Source organism: Coregonus lavaretus (assembly GCF_964263955.1).
Source record: "Coregonus lavaretus genome assembly, chromosome: 8".
NCBI classification, from domain to species: domain Eukaryota; kingdom Metazoa; phylum Chordata; class Actinopteri; order Salmoniformes; family Salmonidae; genus Coregonus; species Coregonus lavaretus.
This window is the reverse complement of record NC_139995.1, coordinates 43114446-43141652: the sequence shown is the minus strand read 5'-3', so window position 1 is coordinate 43141652 and position 27207 is coordinate 43114446. Positions and strand designations below refer to the sequence as shown.

At 44.6% G+C, this 27207-nt stretch overlaps 1 protein-coding gene across 1 annotated transcript in view; it reads right to left on the bottom strand.

Annotated features, from left to right (window-relative positions):
- The window catches only part of LOC311133504 (plasma membrane calcium-transporting ATPase 1-like), a 182613-nt gene that overhangs the window by 89803 nt on the left and 65603 nt on the right, over window positions 1-27207 (bottom strand). Inside the window, exon 2 of the mRNA XM_084167000.1 lies at window positions 13562-14095. Within this exon, the coding sequence (XP_084023126.1) occupies window positions 13562-13757 (196 nt within the window). The 5' untranslated portion in view covers window positions 13758-14095. The remainder of the gene's footprint in view (window positions 1-13561; window positions 14096-27207) is intronic.

The window sequence follows — 27207 nt, the reverse complement described above, 5'->3', positions numbered from 1 at the left end:
GGCTGAGCGGGAACTGTGCTTCCGCAGAGGTAGGGGAGCCATCAGGCCAGAGGTGAATGAACGCAATGCCCTCGTTTGGGTGTAGGGACTCCCTACAACGCCTGGGCATGCTCCTGATGAGGTGGCGGATGGTCTCCTGAGGGATCTCCTCCCAGACCTGGACTAAAGCATCCGCCAACTACTGGACAGTCTGTGGTGCAACGTGGCGTTGGTGGATGGAGCAAGACATGATGTCCCAGATGTGCTCAATTGGATTCAGGTCTGGGGAACGGGCGGGCCAGTCCATAGCATCAATGCCTTCCTCTTGCAGGAACTGCTGAGGTCTAGCATTGTCTTGCATTAGGAGGAACCCAGGGCCAACCGCACCAGCATATGGTCTCACAAGGGGTCTGAGGATCTCATCTCGGTACCTAATGGCAGTCAGGCTACCTCTGGCGAGCACATGGAGGGCTGTGCGGCCCCCAAAATAAATGCCACCCCACACCATGACTGACCCCTGCCAAACCGGTCATGCTGGAGGATGTTGCAGGCAGCAGAACGTTCTCCACGGCGTCTCCAGACTCTGTCACGTGCTCAGTGTGAACCTGCTTTCATCTGTGAAGAGCACAGGGCGCCAGTGGCGAATTTGCCAATCTTGGTGTTCTCTGGCAAATGCCAAACGTCCTGCACGGTGTTGGGCTGTAAGCACAACCCCCACCTGTGGATGTCGGGCCCTCATACCACCCTCATGGAGTCTGTTTCTGACCGTTTGAGCAGACACATGCACATTTGTGGCCTGCTGGAGGTCATTTTGCAGGGCTCTGGCAGTGCTCCTCCTGCTCCTCCTTGCACAAAGGCGGAGGTAGCGGTCCTGCTGCTGGGTTGTTGCCCTCCTACGGCCTCCTCCACGTCTCCTGATGTACTGGCCTGTCTCCTGGTAGCGCCTCCATGCTCTGGACACTACGCTGACAGACACAGCAAACCTTCTTGCCACAGCTCGCATTGATGTGCCATCCTGGATGAGCTGCACTACCTGAGCCACTTGTGTGGGTTGTAGACTCAGTCTCATGCTACCACTAGAGTGAAAGCACCGCCAGCATTCAAAAGTGACCAAAACATCAGCCAGGAAGCATAGGAACTGAGAAGTGGTCTGTGGTCACCACCTGCATAACCACTTCTTTATTGGGGGTGTCTTGCTAATTGCCTATAATTTCCACCTGTTGCCTATTCCATTTGCACAACAGCATGTGACATTTATTGTCAATCAGTGTTGCTTCCTAAGTGGACAGTTTGATTTCACAGAAGTGTGATTGACTTGGAGTTACATTGTGTTGTTTAAGTGTTCCCTTTATTTTTTTGAGCAGTGTATATATATATAAAAATGTCCCTGTAGAGGGCATAGTAATCTGTACTTCTACTTCAGACTGAATGTATGCAATGTCCCAGTAGAGAACATAGTAGCTGGTCTGATGAACAGTATGCCTGGTCTGCTTGTGTGAATCTAGCTGAGGGAATGTGTGTGTGTTATTGTATTCCTAATAATCAACCAACCACTGCATATGCGAGCCTGAGAGCTGGGGAGAATACATATGCAGTTTCTGATCTTGTTGGTTGAGAATGATGGACATTTAAAAGCTGGCACCTTATGGTGAGGGTATACATTGAAAGGTGTAGTCACGACTGACTGAACTTTACATATGCTTCAACCTTACCACTATCTTACCATAATATTTCAACCTTACCACTATCTCAAACTTTGTATACAGTACATACAACAGCAAGGGTTTTTGGATTGTAGGGACAGGAACAGGGAAAGAGGTAGATATGGGGAGGGAGGTTAAAAGATGACAGAGAGCATTCATACTTCTTGCGCTTCGGGGAGCTGTGTCATACGCATCCAATAAATTGGTCTGCACCGCACCACTCGTAGTGATTCAGGGCTAATCTCTATAGCCATCCAGCTAATTACAAGCAACTGGCTAAACAAAAATACAAGACCTTACCTCTTCTGAGATGTTGGAGTCAGTTTCCCGGTGCTTGAAATATGAGCTCAGCCAAGATAGCATGAAGTAAAAAGGCTGCACCGTTTTCCCACCTCCATCTCCATCCCAAATCTCCCCATTGCCCCCCAGCAAAATGGGCCTACATTTAGGATATTGTTTATGTGTGTATTTCACACTATGTTGAGGTAAAAATCAGAGTATAAAGCTTGTATGGATGTCAACCCCAACAGATGTTCATGTCATGGTCATTAAATCAACTGCATTACAATTACTGACTAACACCACCGATTTCTGTATGCTAGCTATGCTACCAGCTTATACAAAGGGGAATTAGCATTTAGCAGTCACTTTTTCTAAACCTGAAAAGGGTCAACTTATAAATGTTATCCAGCGAAAACAGCCAAATACACTGTATATACAAAAGTATGTGGACACCCCTTCAAATTAGTGGATTCGGCTATTTCAGCCACACCCATTGCTGTCAGGAGTATAAAATCGAGCACACAGCCATGCAATCTCCAGTACTGAAGATCTAAGTGACTTTCAACGTGGCACCGTCATAGGATGCCACCTTTCCAACAAGTCAGCTTGTGAAGTTTCTGCCCTGCTAGAGCTGCCCTGGTCAACTGTAAGTGCTGTTATTGTGAAGTGGAAATGTCTAGGAGCAACAATGGCTAAGCCGCGAAGTGGTAGGCCACACAAGCTCACAGAATGGGACCGCCGAGTCCTGAAGCGAGTAAAAATCGTCTGTCCTCGGTTGCAACACTCACTACCGAGTTCCAAACTGCCTCTGGAAGCAATGTCAGCACAATAACTGTTCGTCGGGAGCTTCATGAAATGGGTTTCCATGGCTGAGCAGCCGCACACAAGCCTAAGATCACCATGCGCAATGCCAAGCGTCGGCTGGAGTGGTGTAAAGCTCACTGCCATTGGACTCTGGAGCAGTGGAAACGCGTTTTCTGGAGTGATGAATCACGCTTCACCATCTGGCAGTTTGATGGATAAATCTGGGTTTGGCAGATGCCAGGAGAACGCTACCTGCCCCAATGCATAGTGCCAAAGTGCCTCCAAAGTTTGGTGGAGGATAAATAATGGCCTGTGGCTGTTTTTCATGGTTCGGGCTAGGGCCCTTAGCTCCAGCGAAGAGAAATCTTAATGCTACAGCATACAATGACATTCTAGACGATTCTTTGCTTCCAACTTTGTGGCAACAGTTTGGGGGAGGCCCTTTCCTGTTTCAGCATGACAATGCCCCCATGCACAAAGCGAGGTCCATACAGAAATGGTTTGTCGAGATCGGTGTGGAAGAACTTGACTGGCCAGCACAGAGCTCTGACCTCAACCCCATCGAACACATTTGGTATGAATCGGAATGCCGACTGCGAGATATGCCTAATTGGCCAACATCAGTGCCTGACCTCACTAATGCTCGTGGCTGAATGGAAGCAAGTCCCCGCAGCAATGTTCCAACATCTAGTGGAAAGCCTTCCAAGAATAGTGGAGGCTGTTATAGCAGCAAAGGGGAGGCCAACTCCATATTAATGCCCATGATTTTGGAATGAAATGTTCGACGAGCAGGTGTCCATATACTTTTGGTCATGTAGTGTATATCCAAATTGGATTTTAGTAACCACATTGTGGGCCTGTTACAATACATCAATCATGACGGATTTGACAAATGTCCACTTTGTTAAATAATATTTGTTGAATGTGCGCCAATCCAGCATCTTTCTATCCCCCTCAAGGAAGTCAGTTTGTGTTTTTTCAGGATGTACCGCCCCCACCTACCGTCAACCAATCATGTCAATGAGGAGCTATACGGAGCCGTCCGCATTGTTACAGAATTTGGGAGGCGCACGGCATCGCCGTACGGAGCTCAATTTGGCCTCCGCAAGCCTCTCGAGGTGCCGCAATTGCGTCACACCCTCCGTCCGGAGCCTCTGGACTGCATGGCTGGATCAATCATAAATTGGCTTTCAGAGTGAAAATGCATGTTTTTCCATGGTTACTTACGCCACTTGTTTCTAAAAGCTTTCACACGCAAACAGGCTGACATCAAACTTTAACCCGAATGCAAGCTCACACACACACACAGTATATTCCATTGTGGTACACTATGGAAATCATTTCCTCTTAAAGTGCCATAAAAAACCACTAATTTACTCTCTGAAAGCTAACAGAGCTAAATAACGAAGGACACGTCATAATGCCCAGATTCTCCAGGAAGTCTTCTGCTCTAAGAGCCAAAAGGGATGGAGCAGAATGAGCTGAACGGAACCTCTGGGGCAAATGTTAAGGCCCATGTCTCCTCTATGACACATTGTCTACTATAATAATCTGCTGGTTGACCCAGCAACAGAGCTGGTAATCACAAAGCCCGGTCTAACCAATCAAAGAATCCACATCTAACACAGGGCACACACTGGTTTGTACTAGGCTAAACTGTATTTCCCCAAACTAAGAACTTGAAAGAGTCAAAACAATGCATTCATTCACTAACAACGTTGCAACATTAGCCTACTTCTGAATTTCTTCTTAAGTCAATTATATCTATTGACTCCATCATAGAATTCTCTGTAATGCCTTTGCCATGTGTGCCAAGTGTTGAATGGAAGGCTCCTTTTCCATGAATCTTTCCTAAATTGCAAAAAGACACATTTAAATAGAGCCCAAAGTAAAGCTGGGCGATATGGACAAAATCCACATTGTGATAAATTGGCTGAATTGATGCGACAACGATAAATAGAACGATAAGTTTATAACTGTGCACCACATAAAAATATATAATTTAAACTACTACTACTAGTGTGATGGTTGTACCAATCAATTGTCCCATTAACAAACACCCATATTAGCAAACTTATTTCATTTCAAACTTCACATTTCTCAAGTATAGACTACTGATCGTAATGAACAATATCAGCAAAATGCTTTTGATAAGTGATCGGTATGATCAATGAAGATCCTTTTCGGTTTATCGTCCCAGCTCTAGCCCAAAGTGTTGAACAAAACCACCCTACGGGTGTATGCAGAAAAATAACAGTGTGCTTGTTTAATTTGTCCATGACACCAGAATATATCGCCAACCTAACCAAGATGGACCAATATGGACAATATACATTAACGACACCCCCCCCCACCCCACTTTACCCCTACCTACATGTACAAACTACCTCGACTAACCTGTACCCCCGCACATTGACTCGGTACCAGTACCCCCTGTATATAGCCTCGTTATTGTTATTTTATTGTGTTACTTTTTAATTTGTACTTTAGTTTATTTAGTAAATATTTTCTTAACTCTATTTCTTGAACTGCATCGTTGGTAAAGGGCTTGTAAGTAAGCATTTCACGGTGTTGTATTCGGCGCATGTGACAAATAAAATTTGATTTGATTTGGCTGCCTGTCTAAGTGACTGTCTCCAGTGGAGGGATAATGCAGTGATCGTCTATCATGTGGTCTGTCCATTCCACATTCATTTAGAGTAGCCTAGAGACCAGAGATATTTACTCTGACACACACACACACACACACACACACACACACACACACACACACACACACACACACACACACACACACACACTAATCTAGCCTAATTATGCCCCCTTTTCCAATGTACCTATCCAACGTACCTATCCAATGTCACAATGAGTGATCTACTCAAAAACAACCCAAAACAACTAATCTCCCTATACCACAAACATCAGAGACTAAGAACGTCAAACTAAGCCTAGTCTAATCATCATCATTTATTCTCAGTATATCTCACCACTACTGCACTCAAAAAGACATGAGGTGACACCCTTCTGGTTTTCCTGCTTTGTGTATCATCTTAAAGGCAGTCTAGTGTATTGCTCTAACCTGGCTCTGTTCCTGCCATGTGGGCTGGCAGCATGGCTGAGCAGCTACTTCATTCCACCACACCCACTGAACAGGGAAATCCTGGGCCAATGAGGCTGGGCCGTTGGCTCGAGGCATAGCAATGACTCGCTCCTCTGACTGTGTCACATACGTCACACCATTCGAACAGCCTCCACAGGAGAACTAAGCCGTGTTCACACACATTTAACTAAGCTAATCTCCTAAGTAATAATACCTTCCAGTTGTTTCTTTACTTTGCTGGATTGTCGTAATATTCTCCCTTTTGCTGAAAATAATGACGTGTAATGTTCTAATTCTGTTTAAGCCTTTCCTACGTAAGTTGTTATAGAGTGCCCATGCTCGATACCCTGGTAAAGCAACTGCACCGCCCGCAACCGTAGGGCTCTCCAGAGGGTGGTGCGTCTGCCCAACGCATCACCGGGGGCACACTGCCTACCCTCCAGGACACCTACAGCACCCGATGTCACAGGAAGGCCAAAAAGATGATCAAGGTCATCAACCACCCGAGCCACGGCCTGTTCACCCCGCTATCATCCAGAAGGTGAGGTCAGTACAGGGGCATCAAAGCTGGGGCCGAGAGAATGAAAAACAGCTTCTATTTCAAGGCCATCAGACTGTTAAATAGCCATCACTAGCCGGCCTTCACCCAGTACCCTGCTCTGAACTTAGTCACTGTCACTAGACAGCTACCACCCGGTTACTCAACCCTGCACCTTAGAGGCTGCTGCCCTATGTACATAGACATGGAACACTGGTCACTTTAATAATGTTTACATACAGTATATACATATGAAATGGGTAAAACAGTATTCTAGTCATTGCTATCCTATTCAACTATTGCTGTATATATAAACACTATTATATCCTAAGTATTCTACAGATATACTATATATTCTATCCACATACTGTCCATAATGTCTGTACATCCCATCCCACATGCATACATACATATTTATACTCCGGACTCAGACATTGCTCGTCCTAATATTTATATACTTCTTAATTCCATTCTTTTACTTTTTAGATTTGCGTGTATTGTTGTGTATTGTTAGATATTACTGCACTGTTGGAGCTAGGAACACAAGCATTTCCCTACACCCGCAATAACATCTGCTAAATATGTGTATGCGACCAATACAATTTGATTTGATTAGATTTTGCTATTCCTATCTCATAGACCTAGGTGGGACTGCAAAACAGCAGCAGCAGAAGTATTGCTTTGTGTTTTCCCAAAAAAAAGAAAGGACAATCAGTGTTTGCCCTCTAGAAGCAGGCAGGCAGCCAGGCAGGCAGCCAGGCAGGCAGGCAGCCAGGCAGGCAGCCAGGCAGGCAGCCAGGCAGGCAGCCAGGCAGGCAGCCAGGCAGGCAGCCAGGCAGGCAGCCAGGCAGGCAGCCAGGCAGGCAGCCAGGCAGGCAGGCCCAGCAGCAGACTGGTTCATCAGTAAACATTAGCAAAAGTGTCTCTGGAGCAACCAGCACAACACTGGAACACAGCAGAGCAGAGCAGTCAGATAGAACTACACTTTTATGGCAATGCTGAGAGAGTGATTGTGCATCATTAGCTGCTGGTTGTGAGAAGAGGATTGTGTGTTTATGTGTGTGTGTGTGTAGTGGGTGGGGAGGATGGGCAAAGTGCATCTCCTCTCTGTATAGTAGTTCAGGTGAGTGTTAATGTTAATGGGGGTGGTAAAGTGTTGTTAAGGTGGAGGTTAATGCTCATATTCCCTCCTCCACTAACACACCACTAAGAGCCTGCACCACAGAGTGGCGCAGTGGTCTAAGGCACTGCATCGCAGTGCTAACTGTGCCACTAGATCCTGGTTCGAATCCAGGCTCTGTCGCAGCCGGCCGCGACCGGGAGACTCATGGGCGGCGCACAATTGGCCCAGCGTCGTCCAGGGTAGGGGAGGGAATGGCCGGCAGGGATGTAGCTCAGTTGATAGAGCATGGCGTTTGCAACGCCAGGGTTGTGGGTTCGATTCCCAAGGGGGGGGCAGTATAAAAAAAATATGTATTCACTAACTGTAAGTCGCTCTGGATAAGAGCGTCTGCTAAATGACTAAAAATGTAAAAATGTAAAAAATGTAATGAACCATAGAGATAAAACAACTGGATCTAGCTCTAGGAAATGAACAACCACATTTATCCTGGCTGATATGATGACTCAGTGCTACTGCATCAGACATGTTCTGTCTGAAAAACATTGGTTGCATCCCAAATGGCACCGTATTTCACTATATAATTTAGTACACTACTATGGAAACCTTGTGAGCCAGCCTGATCTTGAGAGCTTACATAGACTACTCACTACTATATCTATGTAGAGAATTTATGTCAATAGTACACATCTAGATCCTAAAAGGGTTCTTCGGCTGTCCCCAATGGAGAACCCTTTGAATAACCCTTTTTGGTTCCAGGTAGAACTATTTTGGGTTGTATGTAGAACCCTTTCCACAGAGGGTTCTACATGAAACCCAAAAGAGTTCTACCTGCAACCAAAAAGGGTTCTACCTGAAACCAAAAAGGGGACAACTGAAGAACCCTTTTTCTAAGAGTGTAGAGCACAATATAGGGAACAGGGTGCCATTTGGGATGCACATGTTGTATTTCTTAGATATTTAGCCAACCATATAAAATAAGGAAGTGTTCTGCTACAGTATTGTGCATAGAAGCAGTACAGATTGATAAAGCTATAACCTGTAACATGCACTCTGGCTGAGGCCAGAGAGTGATGTCATTACCAGAGAAACCATTGGAGGATGGAACACTTACTCACGCAGCCAACATTACAAAGGACTGGAGTAGAACTTAGTCTGTGAGGGAAACAGAATGAACTAGAGAACAAATCAGTTTCTACGAATCCAAGATAAGAAATTTGAGTGGAGCATCCCATTGTTGTCTGGTGAAAGAAAGTGAATGCATGCTCTAAATAGGAGCGTTATGACAAGTCCAAAACCCACAACAGCTATTCACTCAAACGACAAAACAGGGATATGAGATAGAAGCCAGGCTTAAGAGGCCCATTTTCTTACAAAACAACCATCAGAAAACCTTGTTTTCCACTGAAATTCACCAGCTTCTCATTATGTGTTTGAGCATCTAAAAAGGAGTGTATTCACTCCTTACTTCAGTATTACTTTTTTCCCCCAACCCTTCTGTCCACTAAAAACACAATTTTGCTTCCTTCATTAAAAATAGTAATTTCTTGAGCGGAGGACAGTGCTACAGCTGTCCCTTGATTAGTAAATGGAATAGATAAATGATCTATGAAGTCATTAGGGCTACGGTGTGGAACTAATTTCAATCCTGGAATGAACAGCAGAACCAAGGAGGGCCACTTTCTAGAGAGAGAGAGGGGGATGAAGGGAGAGAGGGAAGTGGAGAGACAGACAGACAGATACAGAGAGACAGACAGACAGACAGAAAGAGAGCGAGCAGTGGACATTTTCTACTCTCAACGTGAGGACATGATGTCGATGAGTTCTTAGATATCATGTGATTAATCTTCTCTGAGTGATTCCAAAGTCTGAAGTTTGCCAATGAACATCTGAATGATTCAGAGGGGAACTGGGTGAAAGTGTTGTGGTCAGTTGAGACCAAAATCGAGCTCTTGGGCATCAACTCAACTCGCCGTGTTTGGAGGAGGAGGAATGCTGCCTATGACCCCAAGAACACCATCCCCACCGTCAAACATGGAGGTAGAAACATTATGCTTTGGGGGTGTTTTTCTGCTAAGGGGACAGACAACTTCACCGCATCAAAGGGACGATGGACGGGGCCATGTACCGTCAAATCTTGGGTGAGAACCTCCTTCCCACAGCCAGGGCATTGAAAATGGGTCGTGGATGGGTATTCCAGCATGGCAATGACCCAAAACACACGGCCAAAGCAACAAAGGAGTGGCTCAAGAAGAAGCACATTAAGGTCCTGGAGTGGCCTAGCCAGTCTCCAGACCTTAATCCCATAGAAAATCTGTGGAGGGAGCTGAATGTTCGAGTTGCCAAACGTCTGCCTCGAAACCTTAATGACTTGGAGAAGATCTGCAAAGAGGAGTGGAACAAAATCCCTCCTGAGATGTGTGCAACCCTGGTGGCCAACTACAAGAAACATCTGACCTCTGTGATTGCCAGCAAGGGTTTTGCCACCAAGTACTAAGTCATGTTTTGCAGAGGGGTCAAATACTTACTTCCCTCATTAAATTGCAAATCAATTTATAACATTTTTGACATGCGTTTTTTCTGGATTTTTTTGTTGTTATTCTGTCTCTGACTGTTCAAATAAACCTACCATTAAAATTATAGACTGATCATGTCTTTGTCAGTGGGCAAACGTACAAAATCAGCAGGGGATCAAATACTTTTTCCCCCTCACTTTATATACAAAAGTATGTGGACACCCCTTCAAATTAGTGGATTCGGCTATTTCAGCCACACCCGTTGCTGACAGGTGTATAAAATGGAGCACACAGCCATGCAATCTCCATAGACAAACATTGGCAGTAGAATGGCCCGTACTGAAGAGCTCCGTGACTTTCAACGTGGCACCGTCATAGTTCGTCAAATTTCTGCCCTGCTAGAGTTTCCCCGGTCAACTGTAAGTGCTGTTTTTGTGAAATGGAAACGTCTAGGAGCAACAACAGCTCAGCCGCGAAATGGTAGGCCATACAAGCTCACAGAATGGGACCGCCGAGTGCTGAAGCGCGTAGCGCGTAAAAATATCCTGTCCTCGGTTGCAACACTCACTACCGAGTTCCAAACTGCCTCTGGAAGCAATGTCAGCACAATAACTGTTAGTCGGGAGCTTCATGAAATGGGTTTCTATGGCTGAGCAGCCGCACACAAGCCTAAGATCACCATGTGCAATGCCAAACGTCGGCTGGAGTGGTGTAAAGCTCGCTGCCATTGGTCTCTGGAACAGTGGAAACGCATTCTCTGGAGTGATGAATTTTACCATCTGGCAGTCCGAGAACGCTACCTGTCCCAATGCATAGCGCCAACTATAAAGTTTGGTGGTGGAGAAATAATGATCTGGGCTGTTTTTCATGGTTCGGGCTAGGCCCCTTAGTCCCAGTGAAGGGAAATCTTAACGCTAAAGGTACATCTTAACGCTAGAGCATACAATGACATTCTAGATGATTCTGTGCTTCCAACTTTGCGGCAACAGTTTTGGGAAGGCCCTTTCCTGTTTCAGCACGACAATGCCCCCGTGCACAAAGCGAGGTCCATAGAGAATTTTTTTTAAGAGATCGGTGTGTAAGAACTTGACTGGCCTGCACAGAGCCCTGACCTCAACCCCATCGAACACCTTTGGGATTAATTGGAACGCCGACTGCGAGCCAGGCCTAATCGCCCAACCTCAATGCCCGACCTCCCTAATGCTCTTGTGGCTGAATGGAAGCAAGTCCCCGCAGCAATGTTCCAACATCTCTTCCCAGAAGAGTAGAGGCTGTTATAGCAGCAAAGGGGGTAAAAACCTCCATATTAATGCCCATGATTTTGGAATGAGATGTTTGATGAGCAGGTGTCCACATACTTTTGGTCATGTAGTGTACTTCAGCCTGTATGGTACAGTATCTGAGGCCATATTAAACAAGCGGCTCAGAATAGGAATGCTGATCTAGGATGAGGTCTCCCCTGTCCATGTAGTTTTATTCATTGTGATCTAAAAAGGCATAACTGGCCCTAAAATCAGTTACCACTCTGAGACGCCCCTGATAGTTAAGTAGCTGAGCGGTCAGGGGTCTCTCCTCCTACAGGAAGTGATCCAGCTCAACCAGACAACCTCCCAGCAGACCATAATAACACACAGAACAAGTCTTTGATGAAGGCGGTTCTGACCTGCCAATCAAGCCTATGGGTAGGAAACAGCAACAATAAACACGTCTTACAAACAGCATCACATTACCCCCATAATTAACCCTTCACCCTCTGGCTGAATGTCTCTGCTGCTCACACTGATTCAATCAGCCATGTCTTGTCAGAGTGGTTTAGCCCTGGGAATCTACTGCTCAGCACAACCCACAACCAGCGGGCTAACTCTGGTCACGGGCCCAATAGGGGTCAGCTATATGATGACACACAGTGGCTTGCAAAAGTGTTCATCCCCCTTTTTCCTATTTTGTTGCTTACAACCTGGAATTAAAATAGATTTTGGGGGGGTTTGTATCATTTGATTTACACAACATGCCTACCACTTTGAAGATGCAAAATATGTTTTATTATGAAACAAACCCCCCCCCCAATTACAGCTGCAAGTCTCTAATGGTATGTCTCTATAAGCTTGGCACATCTAGCCACTGGGATTTCTGCCCATTCTTCAAGGCAAAAATGCTCCAGCTCCTTCAAGTTGGATGGGTTCCGCTGGTGTACAGCAATCTTTAACTCATACCACAGATTCTCAATTGGATTGAGGTCTGGGCTTTGACTAGGCCATTCCAAGATATTTAAATGTTTCCCCTTAAACCACTCAAGTGTTGCTTTAGCAGTATGCTTAGGGTCATTGTCCTGCTGGAAGGTGAACCTCCATCCCAGTCTCAAATCTCTGGAAGACTGAAACAGGTTTCCCCTCAAGAATTTCCCATCCATCATTCCTTCAATTCTGACCAGTTTCCCAGTCCCTGCCAATGAAAACATCCCCAAAGCACGATGCTGCCACCCCCATGCTTAACTGTTCTTGGGGTGATGAGAGGTGTTGGGTTTGCGCCAGATATAGCATTTTCCTTGATGGCCAAAAAGCTCAATTTGAGTCTCATCCATATGTTTGGGGAGTCTCCCACATGGCTTTTGGCGAACACCAAACGTGTTTGCTTATTTTTTTCTTTAAGCAATGGCTTTTTTCTGGCCACTCTTCTGTAAAGCCCAGCTCTGTGGAGCATACGGCTTAAAGTGGTCCTATGGACAGATACTCCAATCTCTGCTGTGGAGCTTTGCAGCTCCTTCAGGGTTATCTTTAGTCTCTTTGTTGCCTCTGATTAATGCCCTCCTTGCCTGGTCCGTGAGTTTTGGTGGTCGGCCCTCTCTTGGCAGGATTGTTGTGGGGCCATATTCTTTCCATTTTTTAATAATAGATTTAATGGTGCTCCGTGGGATGTTTAAAGTTTCTGATATTTTTTTATAACCCAACCCTGATCTGTACTTCTCCACAACTTTGTCCCTGACCTGTTTGGAGAGCTCCTTGGTCTTCATGGTGCTGCTTGCTTGGTGGTGCCCCTTGCTTAGTGGTGTTGCAGACTCTGGGGCCTTTCAGAACAGGTGTATATATACTGAGACCATGTGACAGATCATGTGACACTTAGATTGCACACAGGTGGACTTTATTTAACTAATTAAGTGACTTCTGAAGGTAATTGGTTGCACCAGATCTTATTTAGGGGCTTCATAGCAAAGGGGGTGAATACATATGCACGCACCACTTTTCTGTTATTTATTTATTTGAATTTTTTGAAACAAGTTATTTTTTTCATTGCACTTTACCAATTTGGACTATTTTGTGTATGACCATTACATGAAATCCAAATAAACATCCATTTAAATTAGAGGTTGTAATGCAACAAAATAGGAAAAACACCAAGGGGGATGAATACTTTTGCAAGGCACTGTAATCATGACAAACAACACTCAGCAGGGTTAATGGTGGTGATAGAGTAGTGTGTGTATGTGTGTGTGTGTATCTGTGTGTGTATAACGTCTCTTACCCTCGATGGGCGATGTCTTGAGCCTGCGGCAGAGCCCCTGCACGTCTCCGTAGGAGTCGGCTATCTTGGTGACGGCCTCTCCGCTCCTCAACTCCATCAGGTCCCGGAGATCCATCACCGTGATGCCAAAGTCCCCTTCTTGGTTGCCATCGGCAACAGAGTTCCCCGGAGGGTGGTCCGCCGTGTTGTTGGCCATTTTGTTTTCTTGTTGTTCTTTGTTTTTCTCTCTTTACTCTCAGACTGTCTCTCAGTGCCTCTACAGTCCCTCTAAGATCACTATTGTAAACTAAAAACTGGTTAGTGTTGCTGAAATAGTTCAATATTAAAACAAGGAAGTCCAAGTCACCTAAGGGCTTCAACACCTAAGTCCTTACTTTGTGCAGACAGGAATCGTGGGTATTGTAGAAGTAGTGTGTGGGGTCTCTCTGCCAGGTGTGGGAGTTGAACATCAGTGGACAAGCTTCTGGACCCGGAAGTGCATTAGCTACCACGGAAACAGTGGAGACATGATCCGTTGACCACTGTTCCACGTAACTGCAGGAGAAAGAGACAAGAAAACGTTTTTTTATTTTTTATATATATATATATATAGCAAAAGTCGTATAATGAAATGACATAGTTTTCAAATAATTGTGATGGGACACTGATGAGAGCAAATTTAAGTAATTGAGGTTTGGTTTGGGGAATGACCTGTTAGAACAGCAAGGCCACTATTCTCTGTGGAGGGCAGGAAAGGATAAGAAAAGAGAGGAGAAAAGGAACAATAACAGAAGACAATACAAAAGCACAGATCTCATGTCAGATAACAGCTGATTCTCGTAAAAGAACGTGAGGACAGCCATGCTTTGCATTGAAGTTAAACAAAGTCTAAGGACATACAGTAGAACATATACAGTATTTAGGATAATATGACTCTCCCATGACACCCACGGCCCCTTTGTTTGTATAGGATTAACAGGCCGTCAGTCTATCCAACTGCCTATCCCAAAATGACTGCTTTTAACATAGAATCATAATTCCCCTATATGGAAGCAGAGGATAAAGATACCATGGGAATCACCATAGAAACCTGGTTCTAGGACAACAGGATCCAGTGGTATAGAGAAGATATCAGTGGCGTGTAGCTGTAGAGAGCAGCAATAATAGGTGCTATTGCATGGGAGGTATTAGAGTCTAATACAGCAGGTTTTAATACAGCACTGTGTGTTGGAACTGACCGGAGTCAGGAAGAGGATATTATGCTAATGTGAGATCGCGCTCTGGACCACTCCTCTGGGCCGGTGTGTGTGTGTGTGTGTGTGTGCGTGTGTGCGTATGTCCCACTCCTCTGGGTCTCCATGACACACTAAACACCCCAAATGGAGGTCAGCCTTTGATGTGTGCTTATGTGATCAGAGCTGATGTGTCGGAGTGTGACTCTTCGGATTCACATTCTCTGTCACACAGGCCGGGAACACACACACACCGACACGCATGCACATCCACAACCACAAACAAACAAAAACACACCTGCATGTACACTGTATTACAGTACAATTAGCCAGAAGTGGCAATTTTATATAGGCAAGTGGTGTATAGTTAGATTAGATTTTGATTTAGTCACATACACAGGGTTGCAGATGTACACTACATGACCAAAAGTATGTGGACACCTGCTCATCGAACATCTCATTCCAAACTCATGGGCATTAATATGGAGTTGGTCCCCCCTTTGCTGCTATAACAGCTTCCACTCTTCTGGGAAGGCATTCCATTAGATGTTGAAATGTTGCTGCGGAGACTTGCGTCCATTCAGCAACAAGAGCATTAGTGAGGTTGTGCACTGATGTTGGCCGATTAGGCCTGGCTCGCAGTCGGCGTTCCAATTCATCCCAAAGGTGTTCGATGGGGTTGAGGTCAGGGCTCTGTGCAGGCCAGTCAAGTTCTTCCACACCATTCTCTTAAAAACATTTCTGTATGGACCTCGCTTTGTGCACGGGGGCATTGTCATGCTGAAACAGGAAAGGGCCTTCCCCAAACTGTTGCCACAAAGTTGGAAGCACAGAATAATCTAGAATGTCATTGTATGCTGTAGTGTTAAGATTTCCCTTTACTGGGACTATAGGGCCTAGCCCGAACCATGAAAAACAGCCCCCGACCATTATTCCTCCTCCATCAAACCCAGATTCGTCTGTCGAACTGCCAGATGGAGAAGTGTGATTCATCACTCCACAAAATGCATTGTTTCCACTGCTCCAGAGTCCAATGGCGGGGAACTTTACACCACTCCAGTCGACGCTTAGCATTGCTCATGGTGATCGTAGGCTTGTGTGCGGCTGCTCAGCCATGGAAACCCATTTCATGAAGCTCCCGACGAAAAGTTATTGTTCTGACATTGCTTCCAGAGGCAGTTTGGAACTCGGTAGTGAGTGTTGCAACCGAGGACAGACGTTTTTTATGTGCTACACGCTTCAGCACTCGGCGGTCCCGTTCTGTGAGCTTGTGTGGCCTACCACTTCGCGGCTGAATAGTTGTTGCTCCTAGACGTTTCCAATTCACAATAACAGCACTTACAGTTGACCGGTGCAGCTCTAGAAGGGCAGACATCTGACGAACTGACTTGTTGGAAAAGTCACTGAGCTCTTCAGTAAGGCCATTCTACTGCCAATGTATGTCTATGGAGATTACGTGTCTGTGCGCTAGATTTTATACACCTGTCAGCAACAGCAATTTAATGGGGTGTCCACATACTTTTGTATATATAGTGTAGTTGCAGTGTACAGTGAAGGTAGCCTAGCAGTTAACAACGTTGGGCCAGTAACCGAAAGGTTACTGGTTCGAATCCCCGAGCCGACTAGGTGAAAAATCAGTCGATATATTAATAATATAATATGCCATTTAGCAGACGCTTTTATCCAAAGCGACTTACAGTCATGTGTGCATACATTTTTACGTATGGGTGGTCCCGGGGATCGAACCCACTACCCTGGCGTTACAAGCGCCATGCTCTACCAATTGAGCTACAGAGGACCACCTGATATGCCCTTAAGCAAGGCACATAACCCTAATTAATATTGTAAGTTGCTCTGGATAAGAGTGTCTGCTAAATAACAAAAATGTAAAATACTTAGATTGGGTTAAAATATTCTTCTCTGGAACATAGAGCACAGAATCAGACCAATTACACTGATTTAACCTCTTCCTGACAACGACTGAGCCAGCGTAGCCACCATGACTAGCTGAACCAGAGAAGCACCGTCTCCTCAGGCCTTTCACTGAACCAGCTGGTCAGAGAACAACCATCATGATTAATTTACCGCTCTTAACTTAGAATGAACCAACCCCAATCTATATACCGGTTACCATTCAAACTGAATGCCTAACACAGGAGGACGGTTCGTGATAATGGCCAGAACGGAGCAAATGGAACCATGTGTTTGATGTACTTGATACCATTTCACTGATTCCGCTCCAGCCTTTACCACAAGCCCATCCTCCCTAATTAAGATGCCACCAACCTCCTGTGATGCCAATCTATACTGCTCTCCAATAAAGTGTGTGTTCCTGTGTGTGTGTGTGTGTGTATGTGTGTGTGTTTCCACAGAGGGGAAGCAACCTGGCCTCTAAAGTTTCCATGGTGGTGTTGTCAGCAACGCTTCTGGGCAAAAGAGGAATCGCTGATCTGGTCTACATATGCATTAGCCTGATGTAACTAGTGTGTGTGTGTGTGTGTGTGTGTGTGTGTGTGTGTGTGTGTGTGTGTGTAAATGTCAGAGTGAGTAAATTCCAAACAACATCTATTGACTTTGGAAAATGTCAGCAGTCGCCTGGGGGCCAACGGAGGGCCACTATATGGCTTCCTAGTATTAGCAAAGGGCCCAAACAGAGTTGGAGCTTTTAGCCAGCATAGAGTACACTATAATATGTGCCCTAGTCACTGGCCTCTCTCAATCTCTCTCTGCATCTCTTTTTCTGTATCATTTTCAATTTCTCTCTCTCTGTGTATTGCTCTCACCCTCTCCCTCTGTACCCTTCTCTCCATCCATCCCTCTTCCTCTTCATCCATCCCTCTTCTCCATCCATCTTCCTCTCTACAGTACTTAGGTAATGTTGGCTTGAATATGCGGTCTGAAAGACAGCTGTAAACATGACTTTTATCGACTTAATCTTGTTTCTCACTGTCACGTTGCTATAAACCACATTAACTATACTTTATCCATCACCGGATAGAACAAGCAACAACAAAAACACAGAGCGGTGACACATCTCTATGAGTAGAAGCGATGTTTATTAGTGTCGATGGACGAGGATCTAGCTACTCATTAAGCCAAGCTAATCAACTGGCACGCTAATTTACCAATATAGTCATTTCATTAGTGAAATGAGCCTAAGCGCCGGAGCATTTCCAACACCAAGAAAATAACACAGATCAGCCACATAGGCACGGGTGGGCCCAATTCCACCCACTGGGGAGCCAGGCCCACCCAATCAGATTGAGCACAAAACAATAAAAAGGGACATTATTTGTATTTTTATCTAAACATGCAAACACCATCAGATAGAATTCATCAGCCTCATGGCAAAGGGTGTAGAATAGCATGAAGTTAGCTGTCCCCCCAACCCCCAAAAGCCCTGCTACTGACGCAGATGCCTCCCCTTGTTGTGGTTGTTATGCAAAACAGTACATTTATGTCATTAACGAGGAATGCAGTAATTATAGCTATTGTGAGAGAGGGGATGTGAGACGGACAGATGAGGAATAAAATAATGTGAAAAGGAAGGATGAGGAGAATTATCTAATAATTCACGTGAATGCAGAAATTAGAGGGGGCTGGATTCTTCATTTACTGATGGACTGTGTTTCATTGTCAAATATTCTGCAGTACAATACCGTTGCTTTTTATGGAGCACTGGATTCCCTGAAAAAAACTAATTGTTCTAGTAGTTACTTGACCTGATTAAATTCATCCAAACTGCTATAGCTGCACTTGACGATCTTTTCAGTTACTTGAAAATCTGTTTATTTTTATTTTATTGCAATGAGAGTATGCAAATTCAAGACTACTCTCTGGCTTTAATCTACTTTTACTTTATTGTAAAATCAAAAGTCAATTGATCTGAGAAGCAACAATGAACGTCACATGAAAGGGTTAACATTGTGGGCAGAACTGTAATTTCCCTCAATAATCTTAAACTATCTTCTAATCCCTCTCTCCCTCCCTCTCTTCTTCTCCTCTCCTTCTTTCATTATCTTCACTCCCTCTCCTAAACAGAGAGAGAGAGAGAGAGAGAGAGAGAGAGAGAGAGAGAGAGAGAGAGAGAGAGAGAGAGAGAGAGAGAGAGACAGAGAGAGAGAGACAGAGAGAGAGAGACAGAGAGAGAGACAGAGACAGAGACAGAGACAGAGACAGACACAGCGGCGGATTGGGCGGCAGGTAGCTTAGTGGTTAAGAGCGTTGTGCCAGTAACCGAGAGGGAGAGGGGGGGAGGGAGGGAGAGAGGGAGAGGGGGGAGGGAGGGAGAGAGGGAGAGGGGGGAGGGAGGGAGAGGGAGAGAGGGAGAGAGGGAGAGAGGGAGAGAGGGGGGGGAGAGAGGGAGGGGGAGGGAGAGAGGGAGAGGGGGGAGGGAGAGAGGGAGAGGGGGAGGGAGAGAGGGAGAGGGAGAGGGGAGAGAGGGAGAGGGGGAGGGGGAGGGGGAGCGGGAGAGGGGGGGAGGGAGAGAGGGAGAGAGCGGAAATCATACCTTAGTTCAAGAAGTAGATGGATATGGGAGAGAGAGAGCAGAGTATTGAATAGCCAGAGAACAGGCTGAGTGTGTATATCTACTACTAGCTAAGGAATTCCCTCTGAGTGAAGGAAGTGAGAGCAGTATGAATACAAGGCAGGTGGCCAACTAAATCCACTTCCTCATTCATACAAACACACAGCAGAGCAGAGGGCGGAAAAATACTCCCTGCATGAGACAGGAAACACACTACATGTTGTACTGCAACACACACATTCTGCACACACTCCCGTACACTCACATACTGCATGCATATCAAGCGCACAAAGACACACACACTTCAGTGCCACACCCTGTGGTCCAAAGTCCTGTTGTTGAGTGTTAAAGTAGCCTAGAGAGACACTACAGAGGGACATGACTACAAGGCCACACCTGTAAAAGCTCTCCTTTAGCCCTTATACCGTATCTTCCCCATGTTTGAAATACGTTCTGTTTTAACAGCGTGGCTGGTTGTTTGATTAACTTCACACACCTCTCTGCTCTTCTACTGGGCCTGTTGTCACGTCACACACCTCTCCTCTCTGCTACTGGGCCTGTTGTCACGTCACACAGCTCTCCTCTCTGCTACTGGGCCTGTTGTCACGTCACACAGCTCTCCTCTCTGCTACTGGGCCTGTTGTCACGTCACACAGCTCTCCTCTCTGCTACTGGGCCTGTTGTCACGTCACACAGCTCTCCTCTCTGCTACTGGGCCTGTTGTCACGTCACACAGCTCTCCTCTCTGCTACTGGGCCTGTTGTCACGTCATACAGCTCTCCTCTCTGCTACTGGGCCTGTTGTCACGTCACACACCTCTCCTCTCTGCTACTGGGCCTGTTGTCACGTCACACACACACCTCTCCTCTCTGCTACTGGGCCTGTTGTCACGTCACACACCTCTCCTCTCCTCTCTGCTACTGGGCCTGTTGTCACGTCACACAGCTCTCCTCTCTGCTACTGGGCCTGTTGTCACGTCACACAGCTCTCCTCTCTGCTACTGGGCCTGTTGTCACGTCATACAGCTCTCCTCTCTGCTACTGGGCCTGTTGTCACGTCACACACCTCTCCTCTCTGCTACTGGGCCTGTTGTCACGTCACACACACACCTCTCCTCTCTGCTACTGGGCCTGTTGTCACTTCACACACCTCTCGTCTCCTCTCTGCTACTGGGCCTGTTGTCACGTCACACACCTCTCCTCTCTGCTACTGGGCCTGTTGTCACGTCACACAGACACCTCTCCTCTCCTCTCTGCTACTTGGCCTGTTGTCACTTAACTCATCCCTCTTCCACTGTAATTATCACTACATTCTATTCAGCATTACACTTCCAGGCTGAGAGAGGTAAGAGAGAGAAAGAGATAGAGGGGGTAGGGGGGAAAGAGAGGGTGAGAGGAAGCGAGACAGAGAGAGAGGTAGAGAGAGAGGGAAAGAGATGGAAAGAGAGAGACGCGGGGTGAAAGTGAAAAGCAGGATAGAAAAAGAGAGGGGGTGAAGGAATGTTATGAATATAGAGAGGGAGAGGAGCTAGATGAAAGAGGTCCACAGCAGTGAAAAAGAGTGCATACAGTAAGTAGAAAGGAGGATAGAACAAGAGGGATAGTGGAGCAGTAGAACAAAGGTAGAGTAGATGGACATGTAAAGGGTAGGTAGGGATGAGGTAAAACCCCCATCTTTTTCCTCACTCTCTCCTCTCACTCTTTTTCTCCCCCCTCTCTCGTTCTCCCGCCCCCTTTCCTTCCCTCTATCACCCCCTTCTCTCTCCCTACTTCCCGGTACGAGCATCAGTTAGGGTGCCTTCTAGGGCTGACCCCATTTAGTCGACTGGTCTATTGTTTGGTCGATAGGCTGTTGGTCGCCCAATATTTTTTTAGTCTAGAAGTGGCAAATATATCAAACACATTTTAGGGGACACGAGACATCCGTCTGATTCACGCCTGTCTGAGTGGACTAATCCATTGTGGAGTCCATGGGGATGGCACACCAGTATCACCAGTAGTACATCCCCATAATTTCTAATCTACAGTGTTTGTTTGGTTACGGTAATTTCTGTTAATGCATTCAATATTATTATTACAGTCTTACCGTTGTCATTGTAGGAGTGGACACGTTGTTTGCAGAGCGCACAACCTAGGCTATATTTTGTTAAAGTTTTGGTTTATTTCATTCCATTTACGACTTATTAATTTATTAAATTGTCTTTTGTTTGGAGCGCTCCTGTCTTGAGTAAGGACACGCACCTGATTACGCATAGAACTAGGCCACCTGGTCTGCGTGCAAATGTAGGCTTATAAATGTGCCCATTTGGGGATCTGATACTATTTCTGATTGTCTTAACTCACCATCACTGTGAAGTTCTCAAAGTATTTTCTTCTTCACCTCAAACACCAAGTAAACAAAGTCTGTTTTTAAATCCATTGAGAATTACAATAGTTTCTCAACATAACCTATTTTTAAAATCTTTCCAGCACTCTCCCTTTCAAAAACCACTCAGCATGAAAGGAGAAAAAAAATGTCATGCTCTGATCCGGTGGAAACCGTTAAAATCATTAAAAAAGGCCTACATGATTACTTTTTATCCCTTGCGCAAATAGCCTACAGCTGTGTCTGTCTGTCTGGAGCCCACTGGCACAGGAAACTGAGGGCCCAGAATATTTTATACAATGTTGCAAGTTTGCTAGCGCAAGCTTCAGGCCTGACCAAGTTTCATAGTTGATGATAACTGTCAAGTTCCTCGCAGACAGGTCATGCATAGCCAATGTTATTTCTAGGATATTTATCAGGATATTTTCTACCTAATGGCTGCAATGTTTTTATGTGTTGGATTTATGTAGGCTATTTATACATATTGGCAATGGCAATAGAAGTTACTTTTATATTTGTATGATTTTCATTTAGATATACACTACCAGTCAAAAGTTTGGACACACCTACTCATTCAAGGGTTTCTCTTTATTTGTAAAATGTTTTACATTGTACAATAATAGTGAAGACATCAAAACGATGAAATAACACATGAAATTATGTAATAACCAAAAAGTGTTAAACAAATCAAAATATATTTTATATTTGAGATTCTTCAAATAGCCACCCTTTGCCTTGATGACAGCTTTGCAAACTCTTGGCATTCTCTCAACCAGCTTCATGAGGTAGTCACCTGGAATGCATTTTAATTAACACGTGTGCCTTCTTCAAAGTTAATTTGTGGAATTTCTTTCCTTCTTAATGCGTTTATGCCAATCAGTTGTGGTGTGACAAGGTAGGGGTGGTATACAGAAGATAGCCCTATTTGGTAAAAGACCAAGTCCATATTAATAGCAAGAACAGCTCAAATAAGCAATGAGAAATGACAGTCCATCATTACTTTAAGACATGAAGGTCAGTTAATATGGAACATTTCAAGAACTTTGAAAGTTTCTTCAAGTGCAGTCGCAAAAACCACCAAGCGCTATGATGAAACTGGCTCTCATGAGGACCGCCACAGGAACGGAAGACGTAGAGTTACCTCTGCTGCAGAGGATAAGTTCATTAGAGTTACCAGCCTCAGAAATTGCAGCCCAAATAAATGCTTCACAGAGTTCAAGTAACAGACATCTCAACATCAATTGTTAAGAGGGGACTGTGTGAATCAAGCCTTCATGGTCAAATTGCTGCAAAGAAACCACTACTAAAGGACACCAATAAGAAGAAGAGACCTGCTTGGGCCAAGAAACACGAGCAATGAAATTTGTCTTTTGGTCTGGAGTCCACATTTTTGGTTCAAACTGCTGTGTCTTTGTGAGACGCGTGTGGGTGAATGGATGATCTCCGCATGTGTAGTTCCCACCGTAAAGCATGGAGGAGGAGGTGTTATGGTGTGGGGGTGCTTTTGTGGTGACCCTGTCTGTGATTTATTTAGAATTCAAGGGACACTTAACCAGCATGGCTACCACCGCATTCTGCAGCGATACGCCATCCCATCTGGTTTGGGCTTAGTGGGACTATCATTCGTTTTTCAACAGGATAATGACCCAACACACCTACAGGCTGTGTAAGGGCTATTTTACCAAGAAGGAGAGTGATGGAGTGCTGCATCAGATGACCTGGCCTCCACAATCCCCCGACCTCAACCCAATTGAGATGGTTTGGGATGAGTTGGACGGCAGAGTGAAGGAAAAGCAGCCAACAAGTGCTCAGCATATGTGGGAACTCCTTCAAGACTGTTGGAAAAGCATTCCAGGTGAAGCTGGTTTATAGAATGCCAAGAGTGTGCAAAGCTGTCATCAAGGCAAAAGGTGGCTATTTTAAAATATATTTTGATTTGTTTAACCCTTTTTTGGTTACTACATGATTCCATATGTGTTATTTCATAGTTTTGATGTCTTCACTAGTATTCTACAATGTAAAAAATAGTAAAAATAAAGAAAAACCCTTGAATGAATTTGGACTAACCAATTGACATTGATTTTGAAATATGAAGATTATTATAAATTAAAGAAATATATGTGCATATGAAAATCGTCAGTAGATTAATCATCAGCAAGCAGATCAGTAGAAATGGTACGATAACTTGGCACTCCAAATGGAAAAGGTTGCGTACCGCTGGTGTAGCCCATTACCGGCAACTGGCAGAGGGAGGAGGAACTGTCAGGGTCGGGAACAGGTTTTTTTCTTCTGGTTAGGGTATATTGATCTCTGGTCTTTAGTAATTTGTGTGTCTTCATTTTTGATCACAGTGCTTAAAACGTCAGACAAGCTCAGTAGCCTACATATAGTTGATTTTATTAAAACATTGGGTGTGTCTATATATGGAAAAATACACGTATAAAAATGTAGACTAATCGATTGGTCGAAAGAACAGACCAATATTTTTTTCGTGGACAGTGTTTTCATATATAGTCCTCTTGGTTTTGGCCCTATATGAACTAACCAGGGCATCAGATAATGACACAAGCCCACTCTAGTAGATGACCAGTGTAGACAACAGCTACAGTTGAAGTCGGAAGTTTACATACACCTTAGCCAAATACATTTAAACTCAGTTTTTCACAATTCCAGACATTTAATCCTAGTAAAAATTCCCTGTCTTAGGTCAGATAGGATCACAACTTTATTTTAAGAATGTGAAATGTCAGAATAATAGTAGAGAGAATGATTTATTTCAGTTTTTATTTATTTCATCACATTCCCAGTGGGTCAGAAGTTTACATACACTCAATTAGTATTTGGTAGCATTGCCTTTAAAATGTTTAACTTGGGTCAAATGTTTCGGGTAGCCTTCCACAAGCTTCCCACAATAAGTTGGGTGAATTTTGGCCCATTCCTCCTGACAGAGCTGGTGTAACTGAGTCAGGTTTGTAGGCCTCCTTGCTCGCACACGCTTTTTCAGTTCTGCCCACACATTTTCTATAGGATTGAGGTCAGGGCTTTGTGATGGCCACTCCAATACCTTGACTTTGTTGTCCTTAAGCCATTTGCCACTACTTTGGAAGTATGCTTGGGGTCATTGTCCATTTGGAAGATCCAAGCTTCAACTTCCTGACTGATGTCTTGAGATTTTGCTTCAATATATCCACATAATTGTCCTTCCTCATGATGCCATCTATGTTGTGAAGTGCACCAGTCCATCCTGCAGGAAAGCACCCCCACAGCATGATGCTGCCACCCCCGTGCTTCACGCTTGGGATGGTGTTCTTCGGCTTGCAAGCGACCCCCTTTTTCCTCCACATTTACATCATTTAGCAGACGCTCTTATCCAGCGACTTACAAATTGGTGCATTCACCTTATAGCCAGTGGGATAACCACTTTACTATATATATATATATATATATATATATATATATATATATATATATATATAGAGAAAATTGGGGGGGGGGGGGGTAAGGGGGGGTAGAAGGATTACTTTATTCTATCCCAGGTATTCCTTAAAGACGTGGGGTTTCAAGTGTCTCCGGAAGGTGGTGAGTGTTTATACTTGCGTAATTGTTTGTACAGATGAACGTGGTACCTTCAGGTGTTTGGAAATTGCTCCCAAGGATGAACCAGACTTGTGGAGGTCTACAACTTTTTTTATGAGGTCTTGGCTGATTTCTTTTGATTTCCCCATGATGTCAAGCAAAGAGGCACTGAGTTTGAAGGTAGGCCTTGAAATACATCTACAGGTACACCTCCAATTGACTCAAATGATGTCAATTAGCCTATCAGAAGCTTCTAAAGCCATGACGTCATTTTCTGGAATTTTCCAAGCTGTTTAACGGCACAGTCAACTTAGTGTATGTAAACCTCTGACCCACTGGAATTGTGATACAGTGAATTATAACTGAAATAATCTGTCTGTAAACAATTGTTGGATAAGTTACTTTAATCATTCACAAAGTAGATGTCCTAACCGGCTTGCCAAAACTATAGTTTGTTAACAAGAAATTTGTGGAGTGGTTGAAAAACTAGTTTTATTGACTCCAACCTAAGTGTCTGTAAACTTCCGACTTCAACTGTAAGTAAACAAGGTAAATCCATTCTATATTCACACTGACCTTCACAGGACAACATAGCTGCCTGGTTCTCATGGTGGTAACTCTTGATTTCAGGCGTCATAACCCCTGGCGTAGAGATATCACAAAGAGCTATCACACTCTGAACATGTAGAGGTACAAAACATTTCTGAGGAAGAAAAAAAGCTCATCTCATTGATAAAAAACTTTTAAAGGATCAAAAAGCAGGATAGAAAATACTCCAAATGTTCACAGGGTCCGTACAGACAGTGGCAAGTCAAATTAAATGACTTTTTCAAGCACTAATATTTAGTTTCAAGGACCATCAATTTGTAATAGTTCCTATTATGCAATTGTTTCTAGTCGCCACCAGATGGTGTTGGAGTCGTGCTTGACCACGCAGTTGTGGGTGAACAAGGAGTGATACGCGCATGATTTTGGAGGGCACTATGGTGATTTTGGAGGGCACTATGGTGTTGAAGGCTGAGCTGTAGTCGATGAACAGCATTCTTACATAGGTATTGCTCATGTCCAGGTGGGATAGATGCCAGCGACTCCTTTTGTCAGCACACTTCTGATTTGTTTTGTCCTGTCCAGGTAAAGGCTGGAAGATGTCGTTGTTAATGTGCTGGCTAATGTGCTAGCTAGCTAGCCAACGTTTAATTTTTTTGCTGCGTTATGAAAGGAACTTGACACGGACATGAATGATCTGTTTTGTGTGTTAACACACTCTTGGTATGCTAGCTAGCTAGCGGGTAGCTACTGGTAACGTTTATTGGTAATTATCTGTTTAGTGCAACGGTGGAGAGTTGTTTCCAATGTTAATGTGCTAGCTAACCAACGCTTAATTTTTTGCTGCGTTACGAAAGAAACTAGACACGGACATGAATTATCTGTTTAGTGTGTTAACACACTCTTGGTGGTTTGTTGTAACCAAGTATTGGTGCTAAACTGTGTGTTATTGGATGCTAGCATGCTAGTTAGCTATGGCGTCATAGCTAGGCATCGTGGGCTGTTGTGGTTAGTTACTGTGGGTTGGCATTGTTGTTCGGCGGTGCCGGGGGTAGCACGAAGCTAGCTAGCTAGCTAGCCGTTCTTCAAACAAGGTCAACACAGTGGCCATTGCTAGCTAGCCAACAGACACGGACACGAATTATCTGCTTAGTGTGTTAACACACTATTGGTGGTTTGTTGTGACCAAGTGTTGGCGCTAAACTGTGTGTTTTTGGATGCAAGTGTTGGTGCTAAACTGTGTGTTTTTGGATGCTAGCATGCTAGTTAGCTATGGTGTCATAGTTAGCTAGCTGAATAAAGTGGGTTGAGTCTATTCCTTTAAACATTGAACCGCTGTGGTTCACAACAATTCTGATTTCTAAAGGTGGAAGTTGGTAGAGTTTTTGTTCGGGTGGTTCAGTGAAACAATTATAGTTGTT